A 22,871-nucleotide genomic window follows, 5' to 3' on the forward strand; every position below is an offset into this window, starting at 1 on the left:
GGCAGCTGGAGGCTGGAGGTAAACAACCGTACCATTCAAGCTTAGGGATTTTTTGGTTGAAAGTAATGGCACATTTGATACTCCATAACGACTTGATCTGATATAACAAGCTCTTGTAATCCCCCTGTGGCTGGGGGGTTTAGAATACAGCCACGGTATCCCCTGCCTGTCGTAAGAGGCGACTAAAAGGGGGTGCAAGCAGCGCAAGAGAAAGACGGGAATGAAGAATAAAAAGTATGAATATAATGTATGTAAGGTAGTCACGCGTGGCCGACAACTTTTCGGTGGGCAAAAAGGGACAGATGCAAAGTCCCTAGAGTACGCCACCCCTAGAGGGCAGCTGTATCTTTTTGAACAACTGTTATTAGATAATGATCTGAACTTGAACGTCAATAAAAGAATCATGTGTTTTAAATAAGGCTATGGTTCTATTACAGCCTTAGTAATTCAATCGTATAATAAAATAACGTTATCATTATATTGTATCTGATCAGTGATATCATTGATTAAGATGGTCGCAACGAAGGACACTGTTTTTCCTTCGGACGAGGAATTAACCGTACAGGAGATAAATGTTAGCTGGCCTGCTTTGCAAGCTGCTTCTGTCTATATTGGAAAGAAATGCGAATGGCATAATAATGTGAGGTTTCTTCTTTCTATTCATTTTTCATTAATCTTCATTAATTTCGCTCTCTTTGATTTTTGCAATTCCAACTTCTGTTTCTAGGGATTACATAACATTCTCGAGTTTTTCATGAAGTAGTTGACATTCATTTGGCAATTACAATGATGTTTTTTTACATAGTATTGTTATTGCATTCTCTGATTTCCTTGTAGGAATTCATGTTATGTAAAAAAGAACTGCACGACCCCCGACAATGCATCAACGAAGGAAAAAATGTGACTTCTTGCGCGATGGAAGTGTTTCGGGGTATCAAGAAACATTGTAAAAGCGAATTTAATAATTATTCGCATTGTCTTGAGAGATCTTCTAGTAGTATGGAGCTTGATAGGTATGTTTTTAGTAAAAGAAAAGAAAAAGAAATGCTTCGATCTTTTAAACATGTTTTGGTTGTAATAATCTGGATGTAATTAGATGCAGAAACACGCAAAAGGTATTTGATAATTGTGCTCTAAAGAACTTAAACATAGAACGACCATCTTTCGGATATTTTTGCGAAGCTAAAGTACACGATTCACCGAGACCAGAACCAGTACCGGAGCAAACGGTATATCCAGATGCTACGCCTAAGATGATACGTCGTCCATATCGTCCACCAAATTATGGTTACAGAACCTATTGGTCGAACTAATTTGTTAGTATCGTTGTAAATCTGTTTTTATAGTTCGTATATCAATGGGAAACAAATATAATTCATCCATTAGGAACTGTACAAGGTAAAGAATAAATACAGTTATATATCAGCTGTAAGTTTTATATAATGTATATTCACATTTTCATGCATAAAAATGTCCTTGAAGGAACTTAATTTACAGTTGAAAGTTAAAAGTTAAAAATAAAGGTACAAAATATTATGCAGAAGAAATTGTTGTCCCAAGAAACTTCGATAACAGATAGATAATTTTGATTTTCATTTTGTAGAGGAAGCCCACATTTGGAATAAACTAAATTACATTAATGTCATGGTTTTTATATATTAATAGTTATGTTTCTTTTATTAATGTAACTGTTCTTTACCATTAGATGATAAAGATATCAGTAGACGATCAATTAGTAACTTATTTTGTCATCTTATACTTTATCGATATTCTTAAATAACATTCGAAACAATTTAATGAATTTACATATCTGATTCTTCGTTTATCATCCATGAGCAAAACATAAATTGTAGAATCAGAAATTATACTGACCACCTATCTTCTTTTACAGTTTTCATTTGTAAGTTTTACGTTACGAGAAGTGAATGCAAATGAAAGCAAGCAAAAGAAAAGTTGCATTATCAAACTATACATATACAATATATAAACATTATGTACACAGTAATAGAATCCAGATCATTCGCGCAAAACGATTGCACAAATAGTTCTCTAGAATTTCATATCTGTGTAGAACTATGTACAAACAGTGGGTACGATTTTTCAGGCACTATGCAAATCTCTTATTATGTAACAATGTTCATTTAAATTTCGCTTGCAAATATTCTACAAAAAGAAATTATAAGCAAACATTGTTTTCCAATTAATCCATCGATCCATGTTTCATCTTAACTGTGACGAGAGATCTCAGTTAACCAACTGACTCTAATCGTTCACACTGGTGCATTCAACATAATCAAAATATTCGTTCAACTTTGTTGAATATTATGGAAGCAATTTATCTGAAAAAATAAATCTGTGTTGACGGATTTTTTGTTAGCTCCAAGTGATATCGTAACCATTCCAATTTGCACTGGGTGCTAAATGTACTCTTCTTCCTTTGTAGAAAAACGTAACCACTCCACGATACCCGGTTCTCGGTACTCCACTCTATAAAAATGACGTTTCATGAATTACTAATGTGATTTTTAAACCACTAGGAAATTACAGTTCATACCCTGAAATCGTCCATTAATCCAAACTGCTTGGCAGTATTTTTATATGCTTGACGAGAATAATAAGGTATCCGTACGGCGCCTGGTGCCATAACTTTACCATTTTTTAATTCTGAAAAACTTACTACGGTGGACTGGTATACATCGTTCACAAAACTAATGTCATAATTGTCCTACAAAGTTATTATATTCAATGACTACTTTTCTTAGCAGAATTACAAGGTAATATATGCAATTAATATAATGGCTTACTTTTAATAAATAAGTTAAATTCATCTTAGTGAAATGCACAAATTCTGTGTTCAGTTTTATGTATTTTAAATGCCTTTCATAAAACATTCCACTGCAAACAATATATCAATTATGAACATACCACCCCTCCTTTAGTTACCTGTTAAGAATTTAAATACATACTTGCTGACTCCAGTTTTACCAAACGTTCTTGTTCTAGATATTTCTGGTCGAATGCAAGCTCTGTTTCGACGCTGTTCGGGTTGTCTTATCCAGTCGTCCCAATATCTGTCACATTAAAGATCAAGAAACAATATTTATCAGTCATTTGATGAATTTTCAACTTACGATTTCGGCCATTTCGGTGATAATTCTGCCCACAATTGACGCGTTAACATCCATCCTAATCCAGGAAAGAAGTCTGTCCTATATAATATATCTGACCCGTTTTCATCGACCAAGCCGGCTTTACCATTATCGTTCCATGCCGATACACACCACAGAGAATTATCAGATACCAGTAAAGGATAAGTACCCAAAAAGTATTCAAAAAAATCTGGGGCTACATCCAAATCATCTGAAGTAAACGAATTTCACGTAAAATAATTGAATAATTAAAGATGTGTATGGTAGTTTTATGGATCTACCTTCAACTATTATCACAGTATCATATCCAAGCTGAAAAAAGACATAATTAAGAGCCCATCCATAATGGCGTGCAATTTTGAAGTACCCCTTAAATTTTTTCTCTTTTGGCGGTACTTCAATATCGGATTGATCAGGTTGCTGAAACACATTATTATTAAAGTCTGAATCATTTTTTTTATTAATCAAAAAATCGTATACAATACCTGTATATGCATTATCTGATTTCCATATCTATTAATAATTTCAGCCGTTTGACGATGCTGACAATCTTCTGATACAATTATTGGAAACTGTTCTACGCTAGGTCTATACTTGACCAATTGATCAAGACATCTTTTTACAGTAACACGATTACAAGAAAATACCAAAACTGCTATTATTGGAGATCCATTTGGTAATTTTCCTTTTGTAGGAACATTGCGGGAGACGTCGTTCTATGGGTAAAAGAAATTATTAGAAATTCTGAATATTTTCACTATATACGCTTACAAATCATAATGCTTACAGGTTCTGTGTATAAGGGTTGCGCATTCGTATCGCCATTTCCCTCTTCCTTTTCCTCCTTTTCAGGGGAAACCTTTTCTGAATTGTAGTTTGCATCTTTCTGTTTTTCATTTGGGTTTGTATTTACTGTGTCTAATTTTTCTAGCATTAAAAAAAAAAAATTGAAGGGTTAAATATTTGATGAAATATAGCTAAATAATACTTGTTATAAAAGCATACTTTTACGTTGTTTATCCTCTTTGATATCTTGAAGAAGCTCCTGATTCAATATTATTTCTTGCTTTATTCTTCTTTCCAATTTACTAATTTGATTGGATACTCTAGCCTAAAGAAGAAACATATTTTAGTAACACTTTAAACATTGCTATAATCTTTATACGTACAGTGTCTTGCTCTTTATTCACTGGTTGATCAGAAATCAAAAAGTACGTAGTAATTAAACCCCACAGAACAAGAGAGCCAAAAATAATACTGACTGACCTGTTCCGCATGGCAGAACCAGGTGTCACCTCATCTGAAACATCAAATTTATTATTAATATGTATCTATATTAATTGCATTAATAATAACAAACTCTCTAAGAAGGTGAATCTAAAGCATAGAGAGAATTTTACCAAGGGGCAGTTAGAAATCTATTAGATAAATTTCATCAACAAATATGTAATATATTATTTATATAAAATACTTTTTTGAGTCTAAGGTTACGTACCATTATGTTACCCACGTAACCACTTATTATCGTTACACTACGACAAACATTTTTCCTTATATGAAAGATAATTGGCTCACGATATTATCGTCTATAAACCGATAATTTCGTAAAGGCGATAAATATATCTGTAACGTCAAACAATACATCAACAAAATTCTGTATAAATTAAACGACCATGTCTGACGCACTGACAATATAACTCCATTGTTAAGTTACGCGCGGTAGACGTAGAAAAAATTTCTCCAAGAAGGAAACCTATGGTTTTTCCTTCTGAACCTTTAGGAACTTGCGAATTTTTATCCAGAAAAATTTATTCCGACCGTCTAGCGGAGCCACGTTCGTAAGATACATGTTTCGCCGCTACCGGCAATATATACTGCGTAAAAATTGATTTTACTTTGAAAGGTGTTACAGTAACAATTGTTAGAATAGATCAACCAACTTAGCTGACAGAACTGCGTGTATGTATGTATATAAATATATAGAAAGGAAAAAAATTATATAAATTTGTTGTAAGAAAGAATAAAGCGTAAAGAGGATTCCATTCAACCTTATTTGGCGGTAAATTTACACTAGAAACAATGTCAGATAACGAGGAAGAACAACACAGAATCTATAGGGAAGACGCGCGAATCCCGTGCAGGTATGGAACAAAGTGTTATCAGAAAAATCCGGCACACCATGAGAAATATAAACATCCATCTGCAAAAGACACGGTACTTATAATTTTATACTGTATACATAGATACTTTTTTATTATTGTAATATTAATTCTACATTACTATTTTGTAGAATAAAGGGACAGGTATGAAATGCACTGTAAGAAATAAAAAAAGAAAAATCAAAGACAGAAATGAAGTACCAAAAGATTCTCCAAAAAAGAAGATGCAAAAGAAAGATGATGATGATGATGTTGATGACAATACAGTTGATGAGAACTTACATAATACTGTTTCAGATGCAGATAATATGGTCAAAAATGATGAGAAACATGAGACGGTTGATAGAGAATCAAGTCCAGATGACACAAATAATGTAAAACATGTAACCGATCGATGCACCATTGCATCACTATTGAAAGACTGTAACATTAATACCGAGAATGATACACTGTCCAAAGATGATGTAAAAATAGTCATTTCTTATTTGTTCTTAACCGAAATGCCAGATGACTTTTATCAGTTTTACGAATTCTGTAAAAGTATTAATGAGAAAGATTGTTTCAATGCATTGAAAGATCTTCAAATACAATTAGTAGGTCCCTATGATGTATTCAGAGACAAATTTTTAAATTTCCAAGTTGAAAGTAAAGAGGCATTATTGAGACATTGGAGATACTATTATGATCCACCAGAATTTCAAGTAAGTAAACTGTAAGTAAATATACGTATTCTCTTTGTTTATATTATATTTAATAATTGTATAATTCCTTACAGACCATTGTTAAAGTGGATGGTAAAGATGGTTTACATTTTGGTTATTGGAGAGACGAAATCGCTGAGAAACCTGTATTTGTAGCAAAGAATAAAGCTGCTATCAACGGTCTAATCGAAGCAGCGGCAGAAAATATATTTGAAGCAATCGAGTAAGAATTCTGAAAGCTAAAGGAAAGCGATAATAGGGATATGACTGAAATCTTAAATTTATGTTACAGTGACTACATAGGAAACAAATTGAAATTAGCAAATCCATTTGAAAAAACTCGTATATCCCAGTTGCATAAGAAATTGAGAGATTTTGCTAAAGAGAATCAAATAAAATTTGATAAGAAAACAGCTAATATGCAAGCTAGGGAAAGGAAAGTAGTTGCAAGAACTTTACATAAAGCTGGTATTGTAGTACCATACAATAAAAAAACCGAATTAGGATATAGAAGTTTGGCAGTGACCGATAGTAAGTCATTATTTTAGATAATTATGCCAATGGTTTCAATTATAATTGAATTCTTGCATTATAGGTGAATTACGAAAAATCCTGGATCAAATTAAACAAGCTTCAACAGACGAAGCTAGAAAAACTCCGCTCTCGAAACTGGAGGAAGCAATAAGACTGGCAACGATCGCTGCCGATGAATGTGATTTTGGCACCTGCTTAGAATTAGGTCATGATTTATTTACCAGCGGCGTTTCTATCGTTCAAACGAAAGCTCTAAGCATGCTTTCTCTCGCGTATACTCTTTTACAAAGGCCGGAATTTCTGGAAATTGTTGAGGCGCATTTGAAAGGCAGAACGAAAAGTTTGAATCCAAGTGTCCTTTCAATTAACAATTAATGAATAGGAATAAAAACGATCGTTACTCTATTGTATTTGAAATTGTAACATGTGAAATAATGAAAAAAAAAAAAACAATTTATTAATGATAATTAATACAGAAAATAAGTTACATATTTATTAAAAAAGAATTAAATTTTGTATACAGATTAATCATATTATTTTTTATTCGTTGTTTGATCCTGTTCTTACAGAAAAATGTTACGGAGAAAATGGGAGAAGGTAGCGGTGTCCATGTTACCTGATGTTGATGCTTTTTAGTATATCGTGATGAACGAATGCAATCTCACTATAGCAACTATAGCAATGTACGGAATATGAAAACGGCAAACGAAGAGGAAAACGTAAAGAAATTATGCAGGATGATTCGTGCAGGGGGATATACCGTGATTTCATTTTGGATGAGAAAGTGAATCTTTACTGTGAATTTAAAAATGTCTGCTCCTCGATTAACAATAATAATTTATAGAAACAATAGAGAATGGAGTTAAAGGAAAATTAAGTAGAAGCGGGGTGTTGAGCGATTTTATTTTCTATGCTTTTAGTTCGATGCAATCAACGGCAATCGTTCAAACGTTCGCGATGGAAAGTAAAAACTACAACAATTTTGTAAGTTATGTCGGCCTGGAGGAACATGAAATGCAGGTAATTGTCTGTTTCATCCTATGTAAACATTCAACCATAACCTCAATCGTGACAACTTATAAATTTTTTTCTTACTAATAATTAATTATTTCATTTGTTCTTCATCTAATGTAATCAATTGTCCACAGCCACTGGGTTCTAGTCGACGCAATTCTTTATCCGAAAGTAATATCAAACTGCTACCCGGTGAAATTCTAGTCACCAATGCGCAAAATGTTCTTATGTTCTCTCCTGTCAGTGATTTGAAGCAAGGAACGTCTGGTATTTTGTCGGTTACAAATTTCAAGCTCACCTTTATTACAAGCGAAGACACAAATGGAGAAGTATGTTACCATTACCAAATATCAAAGACATCCGTGTATCTGTAACTCTTTACATTATATCTTTACATTAATAACGTGTCTTGTTTGTAGGACACAAGTCGACAACAGAATCATCTTTATGGTTATATGGATACGTGTTTAACAAACATAGAGGATATTTATATAACAGTAGGGGATAAGAAAAGAAAATTGGTACCTGGCAATACTGTACCGTCTAAAATAAAAGGAATATTTATTGTTTGCAAAGTAACTATACATATATTTGTTTATTGCTAACAACTTATATTATGCTACAGATGTTTACTATAATATATTATGGATTTTAGAATTTTAGAACTTGGTCCTTCTCTTTCAAATTTTCACCCATTGGACAAGTGAAAAAACTTCTGACAGCCCTGTTACTCCATGCTTTTCCCAGCAGACACCAATTATTATTTGCTTACGATTACCAGTCAGTACTTGGAATGAAAATGCTGATTTAACGTAATATGGGAAACAAATGTAATTAAAATTTTTCCTTCCAGGGAAGCTTATTATAGTAGTCTCGACAAAGCTGTCCGTTTATTTCGAGACATTTCCGACTGGCATAATGAATTAGAACGAACCATAAGTAACGAGAAACTTAGAAAATATTGGAGATTGTCTACCGTTAATGTAGATTTCAAACTTTGTCGTAGGTAAATATAACGTATAATGAAATTTTTAATGGCATTTCAAATGGTATATAATAACATAAAATTTATGAACAGTTTGTCGCGGTATATAATTGTACCAGCATCCATTACCGATAATCAATTATTGGACGCAGCTAAGCACTTCCAAGGCAACCGTCCACCAATTTGGTCTTGGTCAAGTGCTCATGGCGCAGCATTAGTAAAAATGTCTGAGCTTTCGCCGTTAATTACCAATAGAATGCAAGAGAATATAATGTTTGAAAATGTTCGAAAAAGTCATCCTCAAAAAATGCCACCAATCGTTTTAGAATTAAATAAAGAAATTAGCATAAAGTTAGTGGCTGTAGCATTTTCGAAATTGGCCAATTTATGTTCCCCAGGTAAATTCCATAAGTTATTTTAATATTTTTCAATAAATATTTTATGAACTCTTATGAACTTCAGATCTTTTTCAGAGAACATTAGGCAGTTCTGGCTACAGGATAATAATTTTTATTCATTAGTAGAAAATACGAAATGGTTTAAGTATGTATCATATTGTTTACAAAAAACTGTTGAAGCTTGCGAGCATCTTCACTTAGGATTCTCTGTTATATTACAAGGTAATCAGTCGAAAGAAAAATAGTACTTGCCAGTTATTTTCTAATAAGTCTAATAAGAATTCTTTTTTAGAAGGTGCTGGCACAGATATTTGCTGCGTTATATCGAGCTTAGTCCAGCTACTACTTGATCCTTATTTTCGGACAATCAATGGATTTCAGTCGCTTTTACAGAAAGAATGGGTTGCCGGTGGGCATCCATTTTGTGATAGATTAGGTCATATAGTAAAGAGGAATTCAGAGAAGGTACATTAAATTAAATTGATCCAGCTATTCATCATTTTATAGTATTCACTTGAAATTCACTTGAATTCAATTTTTATTTCAATAGTCTCCGTTATTCCTTTTATTTCTTGACTGTGTCTGGCAGTTGAGTCAACAATTCCCGGCGGAATTCGAATTCACAGAAACGTACCTGACGACGTTATGGGATGCTGCCCATGTTTCAATCTTCGACACGTTCATTTTTAATTGCGAGAAAGACAGGGTGGCGGCAGCTACGGTAAGCTTCTACAAATTATTTTTTACCCAAGAGAATACTAATAAATATTCGCATTTTAGGAACCAAACAATCCTCTCGTTCTTCGAAGCGTCTGGGATTGGAGGGAACAGTTCAGTGATCAGGATATTTTGTTGTTTTACAATCCTCTTTATAATTCTCGCGAGGTAGACTCAACAGACAAATGCATAATAAAACCTTGGTACAATATTGCAAGTTTAGAACTTTGGACACAGTGTTATTTTCGTTGGATACCCACTCTGGAGATTCGCAATGGTGGACAGAATCACATAGAACTTTACGCGAGGCTGTTACGAAACGATGTGAACCAGTTGAAGATCAGCATAGACGGCAATTGTGGATCGCCGATCGCCAAATCAAACACCTATTCCGTTCAGATGAACATAGACAGTTTCTATCCATTTTCCAATAAAAAATCTGGAAATGCAATTAGCACTCCTATTATGAATAGCTCGATTCTCGTGACCGAGAGCTTGTTAGACGCGCAGTCTTTGATAACTGCATCCGACTGATGTACATATCGCTCCAATATTAGTTTTTTAACTTTTTTAAAGTTCATAAAAACGTAGATAAATATATATCTGTTACATAGTTGAATCAGGCTTGCTTGGATGTAAAGGATATCAAGGAAAATGTTTCTTAATCCTTTTAGTGTCAAGTATATATATAAGTAGTATTTGTTTAAAACTGCCGGCCATTTTATAAACACATAATTTCATGTGATCTATTTATACTGTAAATAAGAATCAAATGTTGTGAAAAAAAGAAAGTTACAGTTAATGCGTTTTATAAATTATTGTTTTTCTAATTTAAACTCATTTCTTCTCCTTCGTTTGGTACTCGAAGGATTAAATAATGCCGATCCGCATCTTAAGTAATAATATCTAGGATTTCATTTATGTATTGTAATAACAAACTGATGAAACAAGTAATAATACAATTATTTTTTGTACAAAATGTACATAAAACGATTCTTTTTTCATTTTTATTTCTCAACCCTTTACCACTGCATCCCTTACATGTCTGCATCCTTAACATCCCTGTATCCCTTATATCACTACATTCTTATCATCCCTACATTCTTTCCATCCCTAGATTCCTTTCATCCCTAAATTCTTTCCATCCCTAGATTCCATTCATCCCTACATTCCTTACATCTCTGCATCTCTTATAATAAATATATTTATAAAGACTGCCACGAGTAAAGGTAAGTAATGGTAAGTTAGTTCCTTTTTTCGCCGCCAGAGGTCGTTGATTCGACATCGAGACTTTAATTCAAATTTTTCCCGCTAGAGGGCCAAAATCTCAGCATGATTTAGTTCCTTTTTTCGGCACCAGATGGCGCTGATTCGACGTCGGAATTTTAGTTCAAATTTTTCCCGCTAGAGGGCCAAAATTTCGGCATGATTTAGTTCCTTTTTTCGGCACCAGATGGCGCTGATTCGACGTCGCGATTTTAGTTCAAATTTTTCCCGCTAGAGGGCCAAAATTTCGGCACGATTTAGTTCCTTTTTTCGGCACCAGATGGCGCTGATTCGACGTCGCAATTTTAGTTCAAATTTTTCCCGCTAGAGGGCCAAAATTTCGGCATGATTTAGTTCCTTTTTTCGGCACCAGATGGCGCTGATTCGACGTCGCAATTTTAGTTCAAATTTTTCCCGCTAGAGGGCCAAAATTTCGGCATGATTTAGTTCCTTTTCTCGCCACCAGAAGGCGCTGATTTGATGGGGTTCTGAGAACCCCGAAAATTGGCGCGGGGCCCCAAGGAACCCAAGTGCATCGCCGGGGTACTGGGAACACCGAGAATTGGCGCGGGGCCCCAAGGAACCCAAGTGCATCGCCGGGGTACTGGGAACACCGAGAATTGGCGCGGGGCCCCAAGGAACCCAACTGTATCGGCGGGGTCTCGAGGAACCCAAATGCACCGCCGGGGTCCTAAGAACCCCGGGAATCGCCACTGGGGTCTTGAGGATCCCAAATGTACCGCCGGGGTCTCGAGGAACCCAAATGTATCGCCGGGGTCTTGAGGATCCCAAAAGTACCGCCGGGGTCTTGAGAACCCCGGGAATCGACACTGGGGTCTTGAGGATCCCAAAAGTACCGCCGGGGTCCTGAGAACCCCGGGAATCGACACTGGGGTCTTGAGGATCCCAAAAGTACCGCCGGGGTCCTGAGAACCCCGGGTATCGAGACTGGGGTCTCGAGGAACCCAAATGTACCGCCGGGGTCCCGAGAACCCCGGGAGTCGAGACTGGGGTCTCGAGGAACCCAGGTGTATCGCCGGGGTCCTGAGAACCCCGGGAATCGACACTGGGGTCTTGAGGATCCCAAATGTACCGCCGGGGTCCTGAGAACCCCGGGAATCGACACTGGGGTCTTGAGGATCCCAAAAGTACCGCCGGGGTCCTGAGAACCCCGGGTATCGAGACTGGGGTCTCGAGGAACCCAAATGTACCGCCGGGGTCCTGAGAACCCCGGGAATCGACACTGGGGTCTTGAGGATCCCAAAAGTACCGCCGGGGTCCTAAGAACCCCGGGAATCGAGACTGGGGTCTCGAGGAACCCAAATGTACCGCCGGGGTCTCGAGGAACCCAAAAGTACCGCCGGGGTCCTGAGAACCCCGGGAATCGACACTGGGGTCTCGAGGATCCCAAATGTATCGCCGGGGTCTCGAGGAACCCAAATGTACCGCCGGGGTCCTAAGAACCCCGGGAATCGACACTGGGGTCTTGAGGATCCCAAAAGTACCGCCGGGGTCCTGAGAACCCCGGGTATCGAGACTGGGGTCTCGAGGAACCCAAATGTACCGCCGGGGTCTCGAGGAACCCAAATGTACCGCCGGGGTCCTAAGAACCCCGGGAATCGCCACTGGGGTCTCGAGGATCCCAAATGCATCGCCGGGGTCTCGAGGAACCCAATTGCGCCGCCGGGGTCCTAAGAACCCCGGGAATCGAGACTGGGGTCTCGAGGAACCCAAATGTACCGCCGGGGTCCTGAGAACCCCGGGAATTGGCGCTGGGGTCTCGAGGATCCCAAAATCATCTCCCCTCGTGGACAACGGCATTTCCAATCATCATGTATGTGTAGTCTATGGTATACTTACGACACGAAATTTAAATGATATTCAATTATGAACTATTTCTAAGCTTTAAAATTAATCACTCTGCAGTAATAATAATCAAAAATGTATGTAATGATTATTTATAACAGTATCATTAGAACAATAAACTCGAAAAGGAATACAGCAAATTATATTACGTTTATTTGCAAAGTAATTAGTAAACAATCTCTACATTTCCTAAAATTTTATTACTGAAACTTCTCATTGCACATATACATTATTGTTACAAATTGCTCTGCTGCATCTACACGGATGTTACATACATTAATTATATCGTATAGAAATATTACAAACAGGTACAAAAACTATACTAACTTCTTATCGTAAGTCGTTTGAATTAACCTAATTAAAGGATTAGAACTACAATCATTTGCAGGAGTTTAATCCTTTATTTATTATACCTATAATGAAAAAATTTTGTTAAAGTATCCTTACTGGTTCCACTGTGTAGAAAAATAGAAAGCAATATTTAAAATCTTTCAGCAATTCTCTGTTTTCTCCTCTATAAAAGATAAAGGGTTACAATTTCTTTCAAATGGAATGCAAGTCCTGCACATCTGATTGCTCAACTAATTGAGTTAATGTATCGATCACAGTGTCCCGTCTTTTGCCTCTGTAGTCACTGGTCGTAGACATGGCGGCGTGGCTAAAAACTGCGATACAGGCTGCGAGTAAGTTTATCAATCCTGCTGGTTTGTTGCCTAAATTGATGTTATTTTGTTAATGGTAATGCATCATCACTCGCTGTGATTGTTCGTTTGTAACATGAATTATATCATAATTATGTTAATATCTTTTGCAATTATGTAACAATGATGATCTGTATTGTGCAGAAAGCCAAAATGTGTACGCAGCAAGTTATGCGATACAGAGCCGTGATTGCTCTTCGAAACCGTACATTATCAAGAACCCGACTACAGCCAGCTTGAAAAGGGGTACCGGTGGTCGTAGCTCCTTCAACGGTGTGGTATGTACGATATTTGGATGCAGTGGTTTTATTGGACCATACGTATGTAACCGTCTTGGAAAAATTGGTACACAGGTAAGCAAATGCAGGATTACAAAAAATGTTGTAGACAGTAGGTACTAGTTTTAAATAACTACATGTTAATGACAGGTGTTTTTTTTGTAGCTTATTCTTCCATACAGAGGTGACCATTACCATGTTCGGCCCCTAAAAGTATGCGGAGACCTTGGACAAGTTTTATTCCACCCCTTTCATCTTAAAGATGAAGAATCTATAATCAAGAGCATGAAATATTCTAATGTTGTCATTAATTTGATTTCATCATACTATCCAACTTCTAACTTTAGTTACCATGATGTTAATGTGAAGGGTGCCAGAAGAATAGCTAGACTTGCCAAGGAATGTGGAGTGGAACGATTTATTCATGTATCTTGTTTGAATGCAAGCGAAAAACCTAAGGTATATTTTTTATTAAATATGTATTAATAGTAAGCTGGTCGACTATGAAAATAATACATATTTTATTTTCTTTGTATAAGCCATTAATGATAAAAAACGGTTCAGAAATTCTTAAAACAAAATGGGAAGGAGAGTGTGCAGTGAAAGAAGAATTTCCAGAAGCTACCATTATTCGACCCGCGACTATATATGGACAAGAGGATAATTTTATAACACACTATATGAATGCATGGAGACGAAATTTTAAGTAAATTAATGAATTCCATTGAGGATGTTTGTAATTCATTATTCAACTGGTTCAATTATTAATTAAATATTTTATAGAACGGTACCGTTATGGGAGGGAGGAGAAAAAACCGAGAAACAACCGGTTCATATTTCTGATGTAGCTGCTGGAATCACTGCTGTTGCAACAAACCCATTAACAGCTGGTAAAACTTACGAGTTCATCGGGTATGTATAATTAATAATTTGAACCATGAAATCTTATCTAGAAAAATGTAAGAATACTTGTTTTAGCCCAAGGAGGTATAAACTGATTGCACTGGTCAAATGGTTTTACGATATAGCGTCACGTGGACAAGGAGAATATTACAAAATTATAGACATGAAATATAATCCATTGTTTAGATTGAAAATTGAATTGAATGAATTGATAAATGGACTTCATAAAACTAAGCCTATGAATTGGGAAGCTTTAGAAATAGTAAGTTTATTTCTATAACTTTTACAATGAAATTATTAAGAATACGATAAAAACATATTATTTCCATTTCATTTAGAATCACACTAGCGACAATATAAATCCTGGAGTGCCAACTCTAGAAGATTTAGGTATAACTCCATGCACCATGGAATCTCGAATGCAATGGGAGATGATGCCGTATAGATTCGAAAACCATTTCATAGAAACTGTGGACGAACAAAAAGCAGCTGATCCAGAAACAATTCCAATAAAATGAAGATTTTATATTTAATTAAAATTAGTATGTAAATACAACGTGTTCTAATCGTAATAAAGAATGTATCGTTTCAGTTTCTAACACTCGTTATATTTATATTTTAGACCTGTCATTTCTCGTTCTTTAGTTGATGACATAAAAATCAACGACAAAGCATATTATCAGGAATACGCGAGTGTTGACTTTTGTCGTTTATTAAATGACAGACCGTTCTAACTACAATAAAAGGTTACACTATTTAATTATTAATTTCGTTATACTGTTACAATATTAGATGTTGGTAAAAAATATAAGCTAGTTTGGTCCTCGGTTACTATGCTGACCGAAGGCCACGCAAATTTTACATTACAAATGGCAAGGGAAAAACTATTTCCCTTTTATTTTATAGTCAGAAGCATAATACATCGATTATCAATCTTCAGTCAAAAAGTTGATCAGTAAAACAGTGTAAATATAACAATTTGTTAAAAATAATAAACATACATATAAAAAGGTTTTGGAATATTAACAACTTCAGGTGGTATAATTAGTAAAGTATACATACATATTGCGATTTGCTTAAAAATATAATAAAATTTCTAAATAAAGAAACAGTTGCTCCCGAAACGCAACAAGTGACTGCTTGCATTTCAATAGGAAATTCTGACTAGCATTAAAATATGTTCTTGCATAATAAATCTGATCTTTTTAAATGGTTCTTTTATGCACGGAAGACTACGTATACGTAGAACAATCATTCGTTAAGTTAACTCTAAGAGTATCGTGTCAGCATCAACTATATTATTATTAAATATAAATGATACAAGTATACATATGTATATGTATATCAATCAATAATACAAATTTATAAATGGAACACTACACATCCTCGAAGAGTTAACTTTTCAAGCATAAATTATAGTTATTTATCTTTTTTGAATCACGCAAATTTTATCCCTTCGTACAGGGTGAATTTATTATATATCCTTAATTTCTAATATACTTTCATTATCGTCATCGAAAGTTATTTATTTAAATCTGATTGTTAACCCCTTGTTTTGTACACTTAACATAAATTAATATTAAATACATGGAACTGTATCAATCAGACTTACTTATATACGAACAATAAGATGTTAGTATCTATGTAGAATGAACAGTTTAAGAGTAATTGATAAAAATCAAAATACAAAACGAGAGGTCAACATGATATGAAGTATTAAGTGTGATAAAAATCACCACTAATTTACAGAATAAATCCATAACATATGCAGTTTCGTTGATCCATTTACATGGATCAGTTAAAGCTCGTAGTCGTGCGAATTACAATAATCGAGAAGGTGGTGAACGTTAATAAGAGATCTTGATTGACATTTTAATAGCGGTTTCATAAAGTGAAATTACAACAATAATCCATCACGTAAGTGTTACTTTTACAAATTGAAAGGCGGCAGTTTAGATGTTATTCGTCTTATATTTTCAATAAAATACAAGTAACAATCACCTGCCTTAATAATTAAAGTACAATCACATTTTTCTACTTGTGATTTTTTAAAACAAAGTTTAACTCTATCAAATAAGATATGTAAATGGCAGTAATATGTACCTAAATTTCATGAATGAAGAAAATGATATATACGCATTTATACAAGATAATAAATCTTACTTATTGCTATTAAGTCTTATTTCTTTTAAACTAAATATGTCCTAATACTAGAAAATCACAAATTAAAAAAGACAGTGATTATTAACCCCTTTGTAACAAAAAGGTCATCAACTACTTTGAAATGCAGACACGATGGAAGTCACCCAGACTAATACTACAACCCCAATAGCGATACACTTGACTCCTAAACATTTGACTCATTGAAAAAGATTCATGGAGAACAGAAGAATAAGAAACAAAGTCGTCGGCAGTGTAAAAATCCCGACAACGCCAGAGCCAAGGTTGTCTTGTACAACATTATCATGACATCTTGCAATCAGATCAAAGTCGACGAGGTTCATAGGCTTTCCATTGTACTCGATAGGCGAGATACAGTAATTTTTCTTCTGAAATTCGTGGACAGTGCCATTGACAAAATCGCTCTCTAGGATATTATGAGCCTGGCAATCACAGGGAAAATGATTATCAATGGCGCTGATGGAGGCTACTTCAAGGTTCACGTCTTTAGCGTGACGAGGTGCCTCCAATACATGATTTCCATGAAACCTTAGCAACTCGATATTATTCTCGTACTTCAGGAACAGTCTTTCGATGAGATCAATCTTGTTGTTCAATATATTCAGCCGATCGACGCGAGACAGGCCAGTGAAGGCGTCCTTTTCAATAATACCTAAGTCGCTTTCTTGGATATTTAACGAATGCACATAGAAGAGACCACGGAACGTGTAGGACTGAAGGGAAGACAGATCCATGTAGGTTAATTTAAGTAGGCCAACATGCTGGAGGCCATCGAAAGCGTCCGGTTCGATGGTTCTGATTCCCGAGGGAAAAATCAAGCGAACGACATTCGTTAGGCCTGAGAATGCGTGACTCTGAATTCTGAGCAGTGGATTATTGCTTAACAGTATCACACGTATGTTCGACGTGCCGGCGAAAGAGTATCCCTCGATGTACCGGATCTTATTATTCGCCAGTAGCAATACGGATACATTTTGCAAAGCAGCAAAGGAAAACTTCTCGATGAACGGTAGAGGTGTATGTTGGATAGAGAGTTCACGTAATCGGCTCAATCCGCGGAACGCGAATGGACGTATCGTGGAGATGTTGTTACCATCCATTGTTAGCTTCCTCAGGACTCTCAGACCGGCGAACGCATCGCCTTTTATTATCGGGAAGTTGTTCTTCGTCAGAGAGAGTTCCTCCACTGTTGGAGACAACTGTTGCGTGGGAATGTCTTTTAGCCCACCTGTGTTGCAAAGAACCTGCACATAAATAATCACTTTTACTCTGATCAGACGGTGTAGCCGTCTACGGTGAACCATGAGGCTCCTTATCGGTAATTACCTGTTTCGGGGAAAGACAAATGCATTCTGCAGGACAGTCCCAATTTTTCGCAGTACTCGTTTCCTGTTCTAAGGTAAGCCTCGGACTCAGCGTTGCTGTCCACAGCAGGTAATAAATGCAGATCTGCAATTGAAATGGAAAAAATGTTAGTAAAAATGAATTGGAAGAACTTTTATTTACAACATTTCTTAAGTTAACAAACTCCGAAACATTTACTTCCAGGATTAACGGTACGAGAATCGTTCCAATTAAACGAATCCTATCTTACTGCTCTACTTTCCTCCAGCGAATTAATTGCGACCGAGATTTATTGATTTAGTCATTTCAGACGGATAGGTGATTATTTGAAACCGATCTACCAAATATTCATTCCTCGGCTGACTAAAAAAAGATAAGTATCCTTCCTCTGCCTCCGTAATTATTTGAAAATTATCTTCAGCACATCGATATCTTAATTTTCTATTAAACCTATGCGTTATCTGTAATTAATTAATGGACTTTAGTTGTAGACAACGAATTAACGAGGTATTTGTAAACAACAGGATTGCCCAGGGATGTTTAGAATTGAAATGGAAGCAAATAGAAAGATCCTCCCAGGGGGATAAGGGTATCTGGATGAAGAGAAGCGTCAAAAAAGGGTTCCTCTCTCGGCATGCAATTGTCTGGTAGGAATCTGGGTAGGAACCGCGGTACCGTAGGTAAGTACATACACGCGAAACTATCTGATTTGTACCTGCGCTCTGCAATACATCAATCCCAGAGTTTTTAGGGCGCATGCCTCGGCATCCAGGAAAACGTTGCGACCAGCTGCCGATGTTCCAGCGTGTCCTGAAAAATAAAAGTATAAGATGAAAGAATGTTCGACGCACTGTTGCCTCAACTTTTTCTACTTATTGGAATAGAAAGAACGAACGAGAACTTACCGTACCAGCAGAACGATAAACTTTGAAGCAAGTAGAGGTTCTCTGATTTCTGGGAGAACGAGACGGATCGGAGAAATTTCGCTATTCGCGGCCGCATTCACCGGCTGGGCTCGAGGCTTTATTTCTCCTTAGTCACACACCCCCCACCCCCGACCAACGATCTGCGCAAGCCCATAATTATTCTCTCTGTGTGCGTAATCCTGGAATGAGACTTATTAGAGAGATGTATAGAAATATTCAGAGTATGAGATGATCAAAGCGTACTGACCTGGGATAATACTCTACGGCTTTGAATTTCACTTTATATCCCGCTATCGATGTATCGATACCTTCTCTGTTTAAGTTAATCGCATTGTTCCTGAAGGTATTAAATACATACTTTAGAATATAATGTTATTAAAGAAATAATGCATTCAAAGAATATACATAAAAAATAATAGGGTTAAATAATATGAGTCTCTCCTGGTCTGCACTACGGGCGATACTGATTAAGGGAGCGCCTGGTACACGCAATATTACCTGCATCAATTTTTTTTTATCAATTCAATGCTACTTTAATTAATTACCTTGCATCTCTAATTATAATAATTGTTAACTGTATTCACTGTAGCGTGAAATTGTTCTCCATCGTTATTACGTACTCGTTCTTTGTATGTCTCGTGGCCTGATTGAAATTTTTCCCTGCGGCAATATTGGTCCGCTGTTTTCGACGTCCTGACGATCAAACGAGAAAACGCTTAAAAGAGAAATTAAAAGTTGTTGAAGGGTTAATATAGTTTGATAACAATTTAAAGTAGAACGTGAATTAATACTTGTCACATCACTTGTATGTATTATTAAATAAATTTGCGTACCTGTATTCATGATACATTGCGTTTTAATTATAAAATCAAATTATTGCACATCCAGGCGAGAGTAGATGGTAGTACATACAACTTGAAAAAGAGTAATGATGATTTGCAACTTCCGGAACGCGTACGCGGTTCGCCGAGGCGGCAAATTAAAGTAAATTCAAATGAAGCGTAACATTTGAATTTATGTAACAAAACGATTTAACAATGAAATCATTAAACATTCATTTCTAAACACCATTGAAAGGTAAATGTTTATTGATATTTAATTGACGAAGATCAGTTTACAAAACTGCATATATATTGTTTAATCAAATTATACAATCAAATTACGATGATTAAAATTCTAAAATATATCAAATAATTATCGATAACATTTAATTAATAAAGACAAATTTATCTAACAACATATCGTCACCGGTTTATTATAGAAAAATGAAGTTCTTAAACATCTATTTGCACACAAGAGACAGAAATTATATAGAGTTTTTCAGGATGATATATTTCATAACAAACTTTTACAGTTCTAATAACATATGTCCACATAGTGGAAATGGGAAATGACCCGTATATTTTATGGTGTTAAAGTGTAAAACATAGAATGGCTTACAATTAATCGAAAGTGCAATTTCGTGTATTTTTATGTCTTTGTGTACGTGCAAATTCTCAACGTAGCAAAAAAAAAAAATCAGTCTTAAAAAATAATACGGCGCTAGATTTACATACAATAAAAGATAACTTTTGCCCCCCATCCCTTCCGTACCCCATTTTTATCTCCTCATGATTATTTACAATTCTAGTTCCGTAATTAATATATCTAAAGTACTTAAATTCTCATAAGGCATCGAGGATTGCGTCTACGCAGAAGTTTATAATCTAAACGTGTAAAAAAAAAAAATCATTTATCAATAACCGGTTCATCGTTTTTTGTACACACATGTATTTGCCTGGACCATTTGAAATATGGCATAACCATAGACGCTAAATTTTCAATGTTTTGCGTAGAAATATTAAAAAAGGACATCTCCGCGGATTGTGAAATGCTGATACTGATATGTATTCAAGCACCTCTTCAAATTAGTTTCCCTATATACTTTCCCTTTAAATTAAAACTATATATTCTTCTTTACTTTGAACACACTGTTTCCATACGCTTTTGTAATAAAAATAAACATATACACAGTCTTCTACATTTATTTCAGTCTAAGTATTTCCTATGCTTTTGTTTCTTCAATTGGACTATTCTTCTTTGTTTCTTTAGACACCTTTCAATTCAATTATTCTTGCTACTTAAGTTTAATTACTGCTATACGTTCCTATGTGGTCTTCAGAATTATTTACTATTTTCTTTTGTTCATTGTTGCATTCTTCTATTATGTAATTGCATTGCAATTAATGCACAGGTACTGTGTTACACATTCTATTATAATACTATAAGAAGCTCGAATTATTTACCGCTATTTAAGTTTCATTTAAAACGGTTATGGAATGCCCTATATACATTATTCTGAGGTAAACAAGTTTCAAGGCAGCTTTGGTTTGTACTTATCAATGAATATCATATAGCTGTACGGGATTGAAGTACAGTGAAATTTGTTCCAAGTTTAAGCAAAAAACAAAAACAATGGATTGTGAACGAATTTCACTGTACATACACTTATAGAGAATTCTTTAATATTCGCTGTTTAACACGACGCCTATTTGTACTTTATGTGGTTTCTGAAATCTATAACAAACTTGGTACAAACGTGTCTTATAGAGGAAAAAACTTTCCTCAGCTTCTATTATGAATAATCTACGGTTTCCGCGTCGAGAAGATCCTTATAATTGTATATAAAACCTGAGATCTATAGTAAGAGCTTAGCGCGTATTGAACACCATTTAGTTGCGTCCTGATTTATTTAACAAGAAACATCAAACATTCAAACTGATTGCGCAAAAGATGCTTCATCTCAACATCCATGAATTTAAAAGATCCATATATGTAGAATTCAGACTAAAATCAATTACCAATTTCTTGTATATGCAATGTGATATGACAAAAGAGAAAAGAGAAAAGAGAAAACAATTAATTTTTAAGTCTGCTGCTTCTTGAGGGCGGACAACGTCAAACAAGGATACACTGATTTACAGAAAACTTTGAGAATATACCATTCACGCTCCTTACATAGAAATTCTATAAATCATTGCATCCAGTCATAGCAGAGATCTCAACGTACGCGAGATAACTTCAACTCTTGTATTTCTAAAACTTATATCATAATTAAAAATTTATATCTGTTTATAATATAATAGTTTTATAACTTATATATAATATATACTCTTCTCTTGTGTGTATGTGTGTATATATATATATATATATATATATATCAATCAGCGTTTGTAAAATAAAAACGTACGGTTTCATTTGAGGTGGTAACGCAGATTCGGCTTATCAGTCTTAACGTTAATGAACAATCTTGTTCGTTGTACAATGAGGTAGTTCGTTCTATGTCTATTGTAATTGTAACGTGCATAATATTGAGCAATATTGCAGCTGTATCCCAGGGCCATGATCAGTAACGATAATGTAATCTTATAATTACCAACAAATTAACAGTCGATATCTCAGTCATTAACACGAAATTCTTCAAAGTGTACAAACTCTATCTTTCCTTTCTTTAATTCTCAGATTATATATATATATCACTTGTGTATATATATAATCATCTCCTATTGACAGCATTTAATGCTAAAGATAGGAATACATCTTTCTTAAAAGAAAAATATGAAAACAAAATTGTTAAAATAATATACAATCTTTCTTTTTACGCGGTATATAAAATCGATTAAGGCTCTAAATAGTACTACTACCGTTGATTGCAAATGAAAAAATTGAAAACATTTGAATCACAATAGAAAATAATTAATAAAACTTCA

At 35.2% G+C, this 22,871-nt stretch overlaps 7 protein-coding genes across 17 annotated transcripts; 4 read left to right on the top strand and 3 right to left on the bottom strand.

Moving 5' to 3' along the window:
• Positions 1–147: 147 nt before the first annotated feature.
• On the top strand, positions 148–1,425 carry LOC114872171 (NADH dehydrogenase [ubiquinone] 1 alpha subcomplex subunit 8). The gene is made up of 3 exons (XM_029179062.2): positions 148–640; positions 838–1,013; positions 1,097–1,425. The coding sequence occupies exons 1-3, from the start codon at positions 512–514 to the stop codon at positions 1,311–1,313; spliced, it is 522 nt and encodes a 173-aa protein (XP_029034895.1). The 5' UTR covers positions 148–511; the 3' UTR covers positions 1,314–1,425.
• On the bottom strand, positions 1,423–4,737 carry LOC114872169 (alpha-1,3-mannosyl-glycoprotein 2-beta-N-acetylglucosaminyltransferase). Of its 2 annotated transcripts, none has more exons than XM_029179057.2 (11): positions 4,645–4,737; positions 4,319–4,449; positions 4,155–4,260; positions 3,937–4,076; positions 3,635–3,865; positions 3,431–3,569; positions 3,132–3,360; positions 2,967–3,071; positions 2,805–2,895; positions 2,555–2,725; positions 1,423–2,487 (listed from the first exon to the last, which is right to left on the bottom strand). In XM_029179057.2, the coding sequence occupies exons 2-11, from the start codon at positions 4,424–4,426 to the stop codon at positions 2,374–2,376; spliced, it is 1,434 nt and encodes a 477-aa protein (XP_029034890.1). In that variant the 5' UTR covers positions 4,427–4,449; positions 4,645–4,737; the 3' UTR covers positions 1,423–2,373. The 2 variants fall into 2 exon arrangements, with proteins under 2 accessions (XP_029034890.1, XP_029034891.1); XM_029179058.2 differs by lacking the exon at positions 4,645–4,737 and adding an exon at positions 4,550–4,635.
• Positions 4,738–5,220: 483 nt separating this feature from the next.
• LOC114872170 (histone PARylation factor 1) lies at positions 5,221–7,014 on the top strand. Of its 2 annotated transcripts, XM_029179060.2 has the most exons (6): positions 5,221–5,363; positions 5,440–5,452; positions 5,606–6,009; positions 6,084–6,232; positions 6,302–6,540; positions 6,605–7,014. In XM_029179060.2, exons 1-6 carry the CDS (start codon positions 5,229–5,231, stop codon positions 6,916–6,918), a joined length of 1,254 nt encoding a protein of 417 aa, XP_029034893.2. In that variant the 5' UTR covers positions 5,221–5,228; the 3' UTR covers positions 6,919–7,014. The 2 variants fall into 2 exon arrangements, with proteins under 2 accessions (XP_029034893.2, XP_029034892.2); XM_029179059.2 differs by having other exon boundaries at positions 5,440–6,009.
• A 33-nt stretch (positions 7,015–7,047) lies between these two features.
• Positions 7,048–10,650, top strand: LOC114872167 (myotubularin-related protein 10-B). Of its 4 annotated transcripts, none has more exons than XM_029179054.2 (11): positions 7,048–7,354; positions 7,464–7,563; positions 7,692–7,886; positions 7,977–8,132; positions 8,213–8,337; positions 8,411–8,563; positions 8,636–8,940; positions 9,016–9,162; positions 9,233–9,405; positions 9,491–9,661; positions 9,721–10,650. In XM_029179054.2, exons 2-11 carry the CDS (start codon positions 7,468–7,470, stop codon positions 10,189–10,191), a joined length of 1,992 nt encoding a protein of 663 aa, XP_029034887.2. In that variant the 5' UTR covers positions 7,048–7,354; positions 7,464–7,467; the 3' UTR covers positions 10,192–10,650. The 4 variants fall into 4 exon arrangements, with proteins under 4 accessions (XP_029034887.2, XP_029034884.2, XP_029034886.2 ...); XM_029179051.2 differs by having other exon boundaries at positions 7,048–7,327; XM_029179053.2 differs by having other exon boundaries at positions 7,048–7,327; positions 9,530–9,661.
• On the bottom strand, positions 10,408–12,744 carry LOC123988567 (protein piccolo-like). The gene is made up of 2 exons (XM_046289117.1): positions 11,508–12,744; positions 10,408–10,412 (listed from the first exon to the last, which is right to left on the bottom strand). Exons 1-2 carry the CDS (start codon positions 12,742–12,744, stop codon positions 10,408–10,410), a joined length of 1,242 nt encoding a protein of 413 aa, XP_046145073.1.
• A 622-nt stretch (positions 12,745–13,366) lies between these two features.
• On the top strand, positions 13,367–15,682 carry LOC114872161 (NADH dehydrogenase [ubiquinone] 1 alpha subcomplex subunit 9, mitochondrial). Of its 2 annotated transcripts, XM_029179044.2 has the most exons (8): positions 13,367–13,472; positions 13,635–13,843; positions 13,934–14,227; positions 14,308–14,474; positions 14,552–14,680; positions 14,747–14,933; positions 15,010–15,213; positions 15,294–15,682. In XM_029179044.2, the coding sequence occupies exons 1-7, from the start codon at positions 13,436–13,438 to the stop codon at positions 15,187–15,189; spliced, it is 1,203 nt and encodes a 400-aa protein (XP_029034877.1). In that variant the 5' UTR covers positions 13,367–13,435; the 3' UTR covers positions 15,190–15,213; positions 15,294–15,682. The 2 variants fall into 2 exon arrangements, with proteins under 2 accessions (XP_029034877.1, XP_029034876.1); XM_029179043.2 differs by lacking the exon at positions 15,294–15,682 and having other exon boundaries at positions 15,010–15,270.
• LOC114872158 (chondroadherin) lies at positions 15,371–20,027 on the bottom strand. Of its 5 annotated transcripts, none has more exons than XM_029179030.2 (6): positions 19,956–20,027; positions 19,102–19,837; positions 18,912–19,006; positions 18,538–18,657; positions 18,179–18,301; positions 15,371–18,096 (listed from the first exon to the last, which is right to left on the bottom strand). In XM_029179030.2, the coding sequence occupies exons 2-6, from the start codon at positions 19,196–19,198 to the stop codon at positions 17,032–17,034; spliced, it is 1,500 nt and encodes a 499-aa protein (XP_029034863.1). In that variant the 5' UTR covers positions 19,199–19,837; positions 19,956–20,027; the 3' UTR covers positions 15,371–17,031. The 5 variants fall into 5 exon arrangements, with proteins under 5 accessions (XP_029034863.1, XP_029034865.1, XP_029034864.1 ...); XM_029179032.2 differs by lacking the exon at positions 19,956–20,027 and having other exon boundaries at positions 19,102–19,459; positions 19,668–19,937; XM_029179031.2 differs by lacking the exon at positions 19,956–20,027 and having other exon boundaries at positions 19,102–19,301; positions 19,370–19,937.
• Between the last annotated feature and the right edge of the window lie 2,844 nt (positions 20,028–22,871).

Source organism: Osmia bicornis, chromosome 16 (genome assembly GCF_907164935.1).
Source record: "Osmia bicornis bicornis chromosome 16, iOsmBic2.1, whole genome shotgun sequence".
NCBI classification, from domain to species: domain Eukaryota; kingdom Metazoa; phylum Arthropoda; class Insecta; order Hymenoptera; family Megachilidae; genus Osmia; species Osmia bicornis.

Excerpts from the sequence above, each read along its gene's own strand:
- LOC114872171 (XM_029179062.2), top strand. The coding sequence starts at position 512 with ATGGTCGCAACGAAGGACACTGTTTTTCCTTCGGACGAGGAATTAACC. Across the intron at positions 641-837 it reads AATGCGAATGGCATAATAAT|GAATTCATGTTATGTAAAAA; the intron begins GTGAGGTTTCTT and ends ATTTCCTTGTAG. Across the intron at positions 1,014-1,096 it reads AGTAGTATGGAGCTTGATAG|ATGCAGAAACACGCAAAAGG; the intron begins GTATGTTTTTAG and ends GGATGTAATTAG.
- LOC114872169 (XM_029179057.2), bottom strand. The coding sequence starts at position 4,426 with ATGCGGAACAGGTCAGTCAGTATTATTTTTGGCTCTCTTGTTCTGTGG. Across the intron at positions 3,570-3,634 it reads ATCAGATAATGCATATACAG|CAACCTGATCAATCCGATAT; the intron begins GTATTGTATACG and ends AATGTGTTTCAG. Across the intron at positions 2,488-2,554 it reads GATTAATGGACGATTTCAGG|AGTGGAGTACCGAGAACCGG; the intron begins GTATGAACTGTA and ends TCATTTTTATAG.
- LOC114872170 (XM_029179059.2), top strand. The coding sequence starts at position 5,229 with ATGTCAGATAACGAGGAAGAACAACACAGAATCTATAGGGAAGACGCG. Across the intron at positions 6,010-6,083 it reads ATGATCCACCAGAATTTCAA|ACCATTGTTAAAGTGGATGG; the intron begins GTAAGTAAACTG and ends AATTCCTTACAG. Across the intron at positions 6,541-6,604 it reads AAGTTTGGCAGTGACCGATA|GTGAATTACGAAAAATCCTG; the intron begins GTAAGTCATTAT and ends CTTGCATTATAG.
- LOC114872167 (XM_029179051.2), top strand. The coding sequence starts at position 7,197 with ATGCAATCTCACTATAGCAACTATAGCAATGTACGGAATATGAAAACG. Across the intron at positions 7,564-7,691 it reads TGGAGGAACATGAAATGCAG|CCACTGGGTTCTAGTCGACG; the intron begins GTAATTGTCTGT and ends AATTGTCCACAG. Across the intron at positions 7,887-7,976 it reads GCGAAGACACAAATGGAGAA|GACACAAGTCGACAACAGAA; the intron begins GTATGTTACCAT and ends TCTTGTTTGTAG.
- LOC123988567 (XM_046289117.1), bottom strand. The coding sequence starts at position 12,744 with ATGCCGTTGTCCACGAGGGGAGATGATTTTGGGATCCTCGAGACCCCA.
- LOC114872161 (XM_029179044.2), top strand. The coding sequence starts at position 13,436 with ATGGCGGCGTGGCTAAAAACTGCGATACAGGCTGCGA. Across the intron at positions 14,228-14,307 it reads ATGCAAGCGAAAAACCTAAG|CCATTAATGATAAAAAACGG; the intron begins GTATATTTTTTA and ends TCTTTGTATAAG. Across the intron at positions 14,475-14,551 it reads GCATGGAGACGAAATTTTAA|AACGGTACCGTTATGGGAGG; the intron begins GTAAATTAATGA and ends AATATTTTATAG.
- LOC114872158 (XM_029179030.2), bottom strand. The coding sequence starts at position 19,198 with ATGCGGCCGCGAATAGCGAAATTTCTCCGATCCGTCTCGTTCTCCCAG. Across the intron at positions 18,658-18,911 it reads TGATGTATTGCAGAGCGCAG|ATAACGCATAGGTTTAATAG; the intron begins GTACAAATCAGA and ends AATTAATTACAG. Across the intron at positions 18,302-18,537 it reads AGCCGAGGAATGAATATTTG|ATCTGCATTTATTACCTGCT; the intron begins GTAGATCGGTTT and ends TTTCAATTGCAG.